Genomic DNA, 12644 nt, shown 5'->3' with positions numbered 1-12644 from the left:
GGTAGTCCTAACATTTTATTAGATGAAAAAAAGTATAAAACATTGTATTGTGTCTTGACATGAGTACAGCCACGTTTGGCCGCTCCGTTGACCTACAGCCACCAGCACAAAAAGAAATATAAAAGCTGCTTTCTGCGTGGTGGGAACTAACCCTTCTCTCATGGAGGGAGTTGCAAGTTGTAACATTTCAAGGCTCTTGAAGCATCATAGCACGGGATGGACTGGCCATCTGTGCCGGGCTGGGACGATAACCAAAGAGAACAATGCACGTACACAACTACTGGGCTGGGACGTTAGCCAGGGGGCTCAGTGCACGTACGCCACTGATAACCATTTTGTGCATGGAAACACTAAATGCTTGCTCTGCAAACTCTGTAATTGCTTACTCTGCAAATTACTGATGGTATAAAAACTGCTGGAAACTGAGACCCGGTGAGAGTTCCACCTGTGGAAGGGACGCCTTGCCCAGGACGAGTGATCCTTGCCCAGCCGCATTGATTGACAGGGCTCTCCCGGCAGTGGGGCGTGGATGTTGTGAGTAACTGATTTGATGTGAAGTAATTGATTTGATGTGTAGTAAGTGATTTGATGTGTTCTCTTTTCGGTCAACCTGGTGTTTCTCTTTCCGGTTGATTTGTGTCATTTCTCTTCAGCCGATGTGGGTGTTTTCCCTTTCCAGTCGGGCTGATGTTTTTTCCCTCTTAATATTTGACCTATTTGGATCTGTTTGCAGACTGTCGCCTTTACTATCCTCTATATAATAAAATATACCTTCAGTCCATTTGTTTGGAGTGGAAAGTGTCTTTTACGTCTCCGATCAAATCCCCGAACCTCTCATAACAATTGTTATTTCAAAATATACTGTGTATATTTTTATAGTCAGTATTAAATCAGAAAAAGAAAGGAGGGAAGGAGAATGGGACAGGAGGACAGAGGAGAGCATGGCAAAAATTATCCAAAACTTATATAGAAATCAAAGCTGTTTGGGTCTTGTTATATAGGCTTCTTCCTTTGAATATATCTGGACCTAAAAGTCACTGATTTGTGGAATACATCCCATTTCTACTGACAGCCAGAGCAGGAGATGCCATACCATTTTTGAAGAAGCCACTTATGCACCTTTATGAGCAAACAAATATTGCTAACGTTTTGTTCAATAGGAACATATAGCTTAAGAGGTTAAACAAAAGAAGTTGTGACACCATCTTTAAGCAAGTCAGCAAAGTCCTAGTTATCTACTTGGTGATGTCTTATTTCTCACTTTAATAAATTTGGTGGAAGCAACTTCATTACCCCTAGAAAATGGTGAACAATCGGGTCAATGAAAAGTTAGAACTGCCTTGAGGCAACAATTTTTTCATTTCTATAAGCAAAAATTTTATACTTATATGCATATTACTGAGGCCTTAGAAAGAGAGATGGTTTTGGTAATTTGGTAAATCTCTTTGTCTTAAATAAAATCAAATTTTACATTTTGTTTTTTGGGGAAACACACTCATTTCCTCAAAACAAACTGTTTTGCTCTAACAGTCAGCAGACATGGTCTATAAAGGGCCAAATAGTAAATATTTTTGGCTTTGTGGGCCAAATGGTCTATCTATACTATGCAACTCTGTCATTTTAACACAAAAGCAGCCATTGATAATTCACAAACAAATGGATGTGTCTTTGTTCCAATAAAACTTTATTAATTAAAACGAGAGGTGGGTTGTAGTTTGCCAACCCTGCTGTAGAGCCTAAAAACCATTATTATGATTCTGGAGAAATTTTGGATTTGATGCCTTAATCCCAAAGGTGACAAGTGGGTAATGTTTGTTTGAAATTTCTTAATTGGTTGGGTTGTGTTTTCCTTAAAGCAAAAGATTTGCTGGAGAAAGTTGAAGGCAGCTCTACAAATCTTGACAACCTAATTAAAGTCTGTTGAGTAACTTGGATTTTGAGGAATTGAAATTAGTAGAAGCAAAACAGTTACAAAGAAACAAAAAGTGATTTGTAGGAATCTGAGAGGGAAATTTGTTAGAATAGCAGAGGCTTCAAAATATTGGAACAGGTGTTGAGAAAAGGTTATATAATATTATCAAATTGGAATATTAAGAGACTTGAGATGATTTAGGTGTTATCCTATCTGATTTCAGGAAAATAGACTGTCTTCTCCATGATTCCTTTATTGAGAAGAATATATGTAATTAAGGTCCTTTATTTCTAGTTTAGATAATATTATTGATCAGCTTCTTAAGTAATCTCATCAGTCGTTTGGGTTTTGTATACACATTCTAACCTACCTCCCAAAACCCTTTCTTCCTACTTTCCTTAATACAGAGCTCTCTCAGAAGCTGAAGTGCTATAAAAAATTTGATTATATGTATATCAAAACTCTGATTTTTCTTGGACTCATAGTTTTAAAAATACATCTTTCTTCTGGAACACCAGGTCATCTTCCATTTAAAACTAGTCAACAGGAGAAAGCAGAACTTGATAGTAGTTAATGGTGGGATAGGAGTGCTAATAGAATTGCTCACCTAGCTTTACTTTGTTTGCCCTGTTGTCTCTTTTGGAAGGCACTACTGGAAGCTGTGTACTGGTAATTATATCTTTAAAAAGAACATCTTCATGTTTTGGGGGGGTGGGAGTAAGGGGCTCTTTGCCTTGTGTATCTCTCATAAGCCCAGCCTCCTATATGCTCCCTCACTAATACAGAATACCTAGGCAGGACATTAATTTAGAAAACTTTACTCGAAGTGACCTTAAAATTCTGCCTTTGCAAATCCTTTATGTCCTATATATAAAATTTGTTCCTTGTTTTTGCAATTAGTATAGCTTTGGAAGTGTAGCAATCAAGTTGCAGAAGTCGAGAAATATTTTTTGTGTTGCTGTTCCTTACTATCTACGTGTTGAAACTTGAGGTAAAATTATAAAAATTCAGAAGAATTTTCTGAACATACTTGACCAATTTTGAGAGAATTCTCCCTTTATCTGAAAGAAAATAGCAAAGTTTGGAATTTTAGCCTTTCAAGCTTACTTACTATTCTCTGTATATATATTTATATATTACAAATATCTATTTCCTTGGTTGTAGGTAGTGTTACCTGGTAGTTGACGTCAGTTTTTCCCTTTTGTATGTGTAATTTTGTATGTGTAATTTTCCATGAAAACTCAGTGGTCTCTGTCAGACCATCAAGATCTTTGTCCAAAATTGTGATGATAGAAGACTCTCTATGAGTCCACTGTCTGGACTAACAATTTCTGTTCACTTCTTAATCACCCTCTAATGCGTATTTCCCTTAAGTTTTCCCCCAAGAGCTGTAGAATTTCTCTATTATGTGACTCTCCAAAAAATGAAATTCTGTGGATGAAGCCTTAATTTGACTCTTGATAATTAATTTTTAGTTCCATTTGTATTACAGAAAACAAAAGAAAATCATTGGTTGTTTTGCTACATAGCTTTTTAAATATCACTTTTGCTTTCTCTTTTGAAAGCACATCTTGAGTTTTAATTGTGTTTTTTTTGTCAGCCTCCAAAAGATGGGCCATTATCAGAGTTCAAGACTGTTAACATGAGGATGTAATTACTTAGTGGCTTAGGATATAATTATTTAGCTGTTGTTTATTTCCCATTTGAGGGAAAAAAAGAAGTGAAAAGTATTGTTTATGAGCCACACAAAAATCTTGTGTTTTTTTTTCCCCTAGAGAAAGCAAGAAATCAAACTAATGTTTCAAATATTTTACTTTGTTCAACCTGGGATAATATACACATTGTGTAGTCTACATTTTTTTTACCATAATATATTTTTACTTGGCTTCTTTTAGGATGCAGTAAGAGGTTTTAAAAGGAGTTTCTGTTGGTATCTGAGAAGAGAAATATTCATCTTTATCCAGCTGTTCCCTGTCATTTATCTCTAGTGGCTTAATTTCTCAGCATCAGTGTTTACTTTTGACACTTAAAAATTAAATTTGGTCTGATAAAGGACATGTTTCAGTATAGATTAGAGATAAAATGTTATAAATTATCTTGGAGTCAGGTTTTAAACAGTTTTTACCAACTTGTTGTCTTTGTTTGGAGTCATTTAAAATTTATTTTAAAGAAAAATATTGGCTTCTTTGTGATAATACAGATGTTTTCTCTCCACATTTTATAAAAAGTATAATATAATTTTTGGCATTATTTTCACCATACTCCCTACTTTTTTCCACTTTGAAGTAATAAAAGCTCCTGATAAAATATGCTTTCTCAGGGCAGTCAGATAGAATATTAAATTAAAGGTTCAGTTGCTATGAGAGAGGAGGAAGAAGGAGAAGCTACTTAGCACTGACTCTTCAACATCATTCTCTTACTTCTGTATCTCTGATTCTGTCAACTTTCCCTTGAACTTGAAATGTTGGCAGGGCCGGCCCCGTGGCTTAGCGGTTAAGTGCGTGCGCTCTGCTGCTGGCAGCCCGGGTTCGGATCCCGGGCGCGCACCGACGCACCACTTCTCCAGCCATGCTCAGGCCGCGTCCCACATACAGCAACTAGAAGGATGTGCAGCTATGACATACAACTATCTACTGGGGCTTTGGGGGGGGAAAAAAAATAAATAAATAAATAAAATCTTTAAAAAAAAAAAAAAGAAATGTTGGCTAATTGACAACTGGGATCAATGACGACATAGGAAAATTTTAGTGTCAAATCAGGACCATCTTAATTGTGATTTTCTTTCCCTGATTTAAAGATATCGGTTCAATTCCAGAAACTTGAAAAGAAATATTTACATATAAACAAACATCACCTACTCTTCAAATGATTCCTCCCCCCCATTTCTGTCCCTCTAAGAAATGCAACAAAACCTTATCTAGTAATTTTTCCCTATTAGCAGCACTTTTTAGTACTAGCAAATTTGCTAAAAGGAGAAAATATAAGAGGTTTTGATTTTTGTTAACTTTGCTACTATTTATATGTGACTGTACATGAGATAGAATTCTTTGGTAAATGTTGAAAGTTGATAATAAACTAAATATATCAATGATACTTAATGGTCTTGGCTGTCAAGAATCCATTGCTTGTGTACTGTCCTTCCAAACATTAGGTATTAGAGTAAACATGTTTAGAGATAAATTATGCAGGGTACTATAGACATAGGGATTTTTTATTAGCTGTCTAGGTAGATTTCTAGATTTCTAATTCTGTTTTCATTTTAAAGCAAAAGATGGCATAGTTATAAGGAATATACAAAACCTTGCAAGACTCTTAGCTCCTTATCCTAATACTGAAGTGGAGCCTTTTATTTCAAGTTTATAATTCCAGTTACTGAAATAAGAACGATGATGCTTATGATTTTTCCTTCCTCATAGATTCGTCCTCTGGATGTCTAACAGCCTCAACTCATCAAGGTGCCATAGATATTTATGTCAGCCAGCTGGGGAAAGTGGAATTGAAAGCCCATAAAGGTTAGCCAAGTGGAATGTTTTATTTTGACATATGGTGTAGGGAAGATCTTATATAACATTCAGGAAACAGATGGTCAAATTATCTTATCCATACTGACATAGTGATTTCAAGAAAATTTCTTCTGATAGAACTTGATTTAAAGACTAGAATACTAGTCCTCTAGACCAATGATCTTTGAAACTTTTGGGACAGATGGCTATGAAGACGATTTTGCTCTTTGTAGTGCAAACAAAAAGGTTGTAATATATTGACTGTTATCGTGGAATTTTTTAGTGTTAGTGTTTGGGTTTTTCAGTTTAGTTTTATGTCTGAAATAGAATATTCTTTGGAGGAAAATGTTCCCATACGTTCTTTTGGAAACTTTCCGACCAGCCTGTAAGAGGACCTTCTCAGGCCGTCACTCATCACTCTGAGTAATACTTTTCAAAGTGTGATCCTGAAATAAAGATATCACCAGGAAGGTTCTCTAAAGTGGTTATTGACTTAGTCTCTTGAAGTATCAAAGACTTATGATGTATCTCTTTCAATAATCTTATTTCTAGTACAAATAATTTATTCTGAGTCCAAGTCTTGCATTAAAAATGATACACTTTTTTAGTCGTCTGAAGACTGAATATGAGTCTGTGTGTGCATGTGTGTACGTACATGCACACGTGCATGGTGGCCAGTGGCTTGGCTACTTGGAGTAGCTTGGCTGTAGGGGTTGAAGTGGCTTGGGTACAGATACAGAAAGTTAAGAACCTGTATCTCTGTATAAAAAATTTTTTTAATAAAGTCTAGAAGCTCTTGCATATTGGCCAGAACAGGGCTATGTGTTTAACAAGGAAAATACTTCCTTACAGAGACCAATTATTCCTGCTGTTAGTAATTTCTTTGCCATGTTGGGTTAATACCTTTTTGTCCAGTGAGGCTCCCTTGTCAGAGTGTCAGAATAAAACTACAAAACATAGGGGTCTGAAGCTGAAGTTATTACTGACACACAGGTGTGATTTGATTTTTCAGGGTCACTTTTTTTCCCTTTAAACTAAGATAATATCATGTTTTCACTAAATTTCTAAGAGCTTCCGTAATACTATTCAGAGTATTTTGTAAATGCCATAAAAGTCATATAATTGCATTCTCTTATTACAAACACCCAAGGAGAAAAAAAGTAAACCATTACAATATTTAATGTCACTAATAACAGAGTGAAAATGAAGTTTTGAATAAGCAGCTCTTACATGAAAGTTATTTCCTATTTTGTATGGATGGGCAAGAAAGTAAAACAAACAAAAAACATTGTTAATCTTTATCTACTTAAAATATTTTTGAGTGTTATTTAGAATGTTGTTCCAGTAACCTGTGGACATAGCATATGATGTTGCAAAATTTGATTAGGATTACAATTTTGTGTTTTCTCCTACTGGGGCCATGTTACTGGCAGATGCTTAAAGATAACTGGAAACAGAGATTTCTGTCTTATTTCAGGTCTCTTAATTCTCACTGCACTTGGGAACAGTAACTTTTTAGAGTAATGGACAGTTATTCAGGATTCTGTTGCTTAATGGTTAGTAAAGACACCTGAAATCCATTCCAGCTCTGCCACTGTCTTGCTGTAGGTTTCAAGAGCCAGCCATTTGAGTCTCTTAGGTCTTCTCCATTTTGCCATGTGAAAATGAATGTTACAATGCTTGTTTTCACTTATCCTATGAAAGTTAATGTGGTGACCTTATTAATTCATTCCGAAAGGCTGTATTTAGGCTTGAGAGTCAGACCAGCATCTGAGTACTGACTTTTCCACTTAAAATTTGTCCTTGATAAAACCACTAATCTTAATATATAGTATGTCTTCAATAAATGGTACTGTATTAGTTCACTTTTTAATTAAAAATATAGTATTGATGTCAATAACCATGAAGCAGTTCATGAAGTGACAAGAGGTTGAAGATACAACAGCAGCTCTCCTTTCTAAAAAAGAATAGTGTTAAAGGTGGGACATTTGGGAAAGTTTTCAAGTCATGAGAATTCTTCATTCACAAAGAGTAATGGAGTTTTGGTAGTAATGGTTTTTGTGTTTTTTAAGGGTATGGAGAGAGATTAGGATAGAACTATTTGCGTTGCTTAACGCTTTTAAAGCTCTAACAGATTTAAGGTTCCTTTATTTATTTAAGAACAGAAAAAAGTGTTCATAAAATTATCACATTTGATGTATTTAGAGATATAAAGTTCTAGAAAAAAGTTTTTTAAATCTATTATTTTCTACTTTTTAAAGTATGTTTGGTAGAAAAACATGTATCTTCTATTCATCCTGAAATTTTCCAGGATTGTTTTTGTTTTGTTTTTTCCTAAAGCCCTCATATCTATTGTTTTGGGGAATCTCCTGTCAGTAGTTTACACTTAAACCCTGAAAGCAATTTGGTTTTTAAATAAAATAAATTACTTGTAGTGATGTGCTTTGTTCTCCCCTGTTTTGAGGCGTAAATATGCGAGTTCATCAGTCTTACCGCAAACTTCCAGCTCCAGTTAGGAAGGCTGAGAAGATACGAAATTACTTAGGGAAACTTAAGCTGATGTTAACCAAACCAGAAGGCAAACAGTGACCCATAAATAAATGCGTTCTAAAAGGAATCTGTACAACATTCACAATGACTGTTATCCTGACCGTCGTTGTCCACAGAATTGGGGTTAATGGTTTATGGCTGAGGCCTCTTACTTACTTTATTTGATACATGAGAAACAGAAAAAGAAAAGCTTCTGAAACAGGAGTGTGCTGGTGAGTTTACATTGCAACCCATGTAATTGTTTTGAAAAATCATTAGCTAACAGAGTACTTCTTATTTCCTCCTTTAGAAGCTTGAATTACCACAAGATTGTAGTGGAAATAAAGTTGAATGTCTTGCCTCAGGTACCAAAAAGACTGTAATCCATTGAAAAGAAACATTAGTCAGTTGAAATTAAAATATTCCTTTTTTTATTGTTATTCTCCCCAATACACACCCACCCAAGGTACAACTGAAAGCACAAGAGCTCAGGGTTCTAGCTGTGTTCTAATACTTATGTCCTGTAATATGACGAGGTAGCAGTATGTGAAATACCACAGTGGTTAAGATCATGGGCTTTGTTGTCATTGAACCGGATCTAGATTCCAATACTAGCTCCAGTGGGAACTTGAGCAAGTTCTCATCTGTCAGGTCGAGATTATAACAATACCTCATAAAGTTGATACGGATATTTTAAAAGATAGTGTAATTAAGATGTCTGGCCCTTAGAAAATGCTCAATTAATGGTAAATCCTGTCTACAAGCTACAGGTGTAGTAAACTACTCACTTTTCTGGTATAGATGAGCTGACTAAGGCTATTGGCAAAAGAAGAAATAGTAGTTCATAATGTCCTAATGACTCATACTGTTGACAGAAGTTACTATGAATGCCTTGGGAGTAAGAAAACGTCGACCACCTGGGAGTAAGGAAAAGGCACAGCTATTTAAATAGAATATGCTGAAGAGTAAAGACAGTTTACCAGGAGCAATGCTACCCTTTCAATCATTTTTATAATAGGCTCTGATACTTTTGATTTCTTTGCATTAATAAGCTCTCCTTTAAATTTATTACAGGCTCTATTCTCGTCAAGGTTGCGTCTTCTCTTCAAGCTCATTTGCAGTTATCAGGGAAAGAGGTTGATGTAAACTCAGAAGTCCATGTTCAAGAAATGGCTGAAGCTTATAAAGATGATGGTGTAATAGTTACTGGTAAGGAGACTGCATTTTGCTATCTAAGATGAATAGTCATTGTTCGTATGTAAGTGGAAATACGGTATACTTAACTGCTGTTTTAGTCTTTTATTCCTTTTCATTGTCACATTTTGGTCTTTGACACTTTTTTCTTCTGCTGCTTATAAGTAACATAATGCAGACCTTTAGTTTGAAACACTCACTAGACCTGTCATTGGATAAAATTGATTTAAAAAATTTTCCTATCTCAAAGAGATATTTGCACACCCATATTCACCACAGCATTATTCACAGTAGCCAAAAGGTAGAAGCAACCCAAATGTCTATTAATGAATGAATAGATAAATGAAATGTGGTATATCCATGGAATATTATTCATCCTTAAAAAGGAAGGAAATCTTGTCACATGCTACAACATAGATGAATCTTGAGGACATTATGCTAAGTGAAATAAGCCAGTCGCAAAAAGACATACTGTATGATTCCACTTATATGAGATATCTAAAGTAGTTAGATTCATAGAAGCAAAAAGTAGGAGGAGGGGAAAATGGGGAGTTGTTCAATGAGTATAAAGTTTCAGTTTTACAAGATGAAAAAGTGCTGGAGATCTGCTGCACAGTAATATGAATATAACACTACTGAACTGTAAACTTAAAAATGGTTAAGATGGTAAATTTTATGTTTTGTGTTTTTTACCATAATTAGAATTTTTAAAAATCATTAAAATTTTTTTTTTCTGGCACAGCTGCCTTCTAATTCTTGGACTTAAAAATCAACTAAATACAGGGGCTGGCCTGGTGCCTAGTGGTTAAGTTCGTGTGCTCCACTTCGGTGGCCCAGGGTTCACAGGTTTCGATCCTGAGCATGGACCTACGCACCACTCATCAAGCCATGCTGTGGCAGGCATCCCACATATAAAGTAGAGGAAGATGGGCATGGATGTTAGCCCAGGGCCAATCTTCCTCAGCAAAAAGAGGAAGATTGGCAATAGATATTAGCTCAGGGCTAATCTTCCTCACCAAAAAAAAAAAATCAACTAAATACATATATTATAGTGTAAAATTTAAAGTTAACTTTGTATGATTAGAATAAATAGAAATTTTGTTTGGTATTATGCACATTGTAAACTTGCTCTTTTAGTACAAATTCTCAATCCCAGAAATGTTAATAGCTTTTGCACATTTTTTCTAATTACCTCTGGCTGTATTGATGGCTGAGATTACTTTTTAAAATATTTATTGTAGGGGCTGGCCCAGTGGTGTAGTGGTTGGATTCACACACTCAGCTTCAGCTGCCCAGGGTTCATGGGTTTGGATCTCGGGCGTGGACCTACACACCACACATCAAACCATGCTGTGGGGGCGTCCCATATACAAAGTAGAGGAAGATTGACACAGAGTTAGCTCAGGGCCACTGTTCCTCACACACAAAAAATTTTATTGTATAGATAATACATGTATATGGTAAAAAAAAGAATTAATGCTGGTGAACTTTTCCTTTAAATCTTACCAGAATGGCATCAAGAAGGACATTGAAATTAAAGTGTGTACATGCGTGTACATGCATGTATGCCACAGGCTCACCCATGAGATATTGTCTAGAAAAAGAAAGTGTGAGTGGTGGCAGTGGTGGGATGTCCTCATAAGATCAAGATTCAGTTTTAAATATTTATTTTATATGTCATAAAAGTTAAGAAAGCAGTCTATTAAAAATCATAGAATATTAATAAAAAGCATAACGGTAATAAAAAAATGTTTAAAAATAACACCTGTACACTCTCAGATCTAACCCAGTGCCTAATGGGCAGACTTTTAGTCACACAGAAAAAATTAGATGAAAATTTAAGTGTATTACATGTGGTAAGAATCAGCTTCTTTTCACCTAGTCTCTTAAGTTTGATAAGGAGCCAACAGAATTACTTTCTTTGGCCCCAGTAATCTAACGCAATAATACAAATTTGTTTAATAATGCTCTGAATGATGGCATAATCAAATTATTTTACATATGTTAAGAATATTTGAATTATAAATTAAAGCTATTTTGTCATTTTTCATTCTGTTACTCACAGATTCATATGCCTTTCTGAAATTTAGATTTAGTTTTAAAACTCTATTCTTGTCAACTTTAGACATTAAAAAAAGACCTCATTAAATTATTTAAACACTAAGTCCTGTCACTGGATAAAATCATTATCTGCAGACCTGATATTTTTATTAAGTTGTTGCCTGTTTCCATTCCACTAAACCAGTACCACCTCAAACATTTAAAAACAAACATTATCTTTTCCTAGCCTAGCTGCTCCTCCTTCTGTCCTCTGTATTTTCTTTTATTTGGTCAGTCAGTCACTCAACAGACATTTATGGAATCAGGCACTGCTAGAAATGAGGAGTGCAAAGATAAAGTATGATCTCTGCGCCATCTGAGGAGCTTACATACTAGTGAGGCAAGACAAACAAACCAGTGACAGTAAAGTGAAATAAATGTTATAGTAAAAGTATGTATGTGGTACTGTGAGAGCATGGAGGTGGCACATCTAAATTAGACTAGCATTGTGAGTTTGAGGAAGTGAAAAAAGTTCTATATAGCTCGAGTGTAGAGAGTAAGGGAGAAAGTGCCATAAAAGGAGGCTGGAGCGTTTGGGAAGGGTCAGCTTATATAGGGCTGTTTGGGATTTTATATTAAGTGCATTGTAAAGGCACTGAAAAGTTTTAATCTGGGGCTCACATAATCAGATCTGTGCAATAGAAAGATCACAGGATTTCGAATGGTGAAAGATTGGAAAGGACAGTAGTAGAAGAAGTTTACTGCAGTAATTCAGGAGAGAGTTCGGTGGCCTGGACTCTACAGTGATCTCTCTTAAACTCAACAAACAAATAAATAAGCCTTCAACAAATTTTGGTTAAAGAAATAGATGAATGGATGCTATGAGGAAGGTGCATGCTTACCTTATTGGTTATTACAAAGCTCCTCAGCCTACTTAATTCTTTTTGTGTGTTGTTACTGTATCTTACACTCTAGTCCCCACTTCCTAAACAAGGAAAGCCCAAATTGCAGAATGAAATTTATTTCCTGCTTACAGCACAAGAATCTACGTAGTGACCGGCAGAGTTCTTTTATAGAGTAGCACAAGATATACTATGAGTTGGGCCCCAGATGGATCTGTTGGTTGTCTCTGATATTAGATTAAATCCATTGGAGTCACAATGCAGAGGGACCTCAGATAAGGATAGGGAAGTCTTTTTGGAAAAAGCTATATGAACAAGTGATTGGGTTTAGAGAAACTTTCGTATTTCATTTTGATTCTAAAACTGGTGCCCAAAAGGCTACAGATCTTCTTTATCACGTGGATGGAATAATTTAAGAGACCTAGAAAATCAGGGCAGATTGCTTTTTCTGTGGAGATTTCCAATCTGAAACCCAAATTTGGAAATAATGAGCAGCTTTATATGCGAGTTGTTATTATGGGCAGCTGAGCTTAGCTCATCTGGGCCTTCCTTACAGAGCCTATG

The 12644-nt window shown here is 35.6% G+C and overlaps 1 protein-coding gene across 2 annotated transcripts in view; it reads left to right on the top strand.

Annotated features, from left to right (window-relative positions):
• The window catches only part of FAM185A (family with sequence similarity 185 member A), a 55876-nt gene that overhangs the window by 30677 nt on the left and 12555 nt on the right, over nt 1-12644 (top strand). The window contains exons 6-7 of one of the 2 annotated variants that reach the window (XM_004439344.3): nt 5329-5424; nt 9019-9153. In XM_004439344.3, the coding sequence (XP_004439401.1) occupies nt 5329-5424; nt 9019-9153 (231 nt within the window). The remainder of the gene's footprint in view (nt 1-5328; nt 5425-9018; nt 9154-12644) is intronic. The other variant, XM_087442733.1, reaches the window with a different exon arrangement.

The sequence above is a fragment of the Ceratotherium simum genome, chromosome 1, assembly GCF_057802395.1.
Source record: "Ceratotherium simum simum isolate JZ-2026a chromosome 1, ASM5780239v1, whole genome shotgun sequence".
Taxonomy (NCBI): domain Eukaryota; kingdom Metazoa; phylum Chordata; class Mammalia; order Perissodactyla; family Rhinocerotidae; genus Ceratotherium; species Ceratotherium simum.
This window is presented reverse-complemented; position numbering and strand designations above follow the sequence as displayed.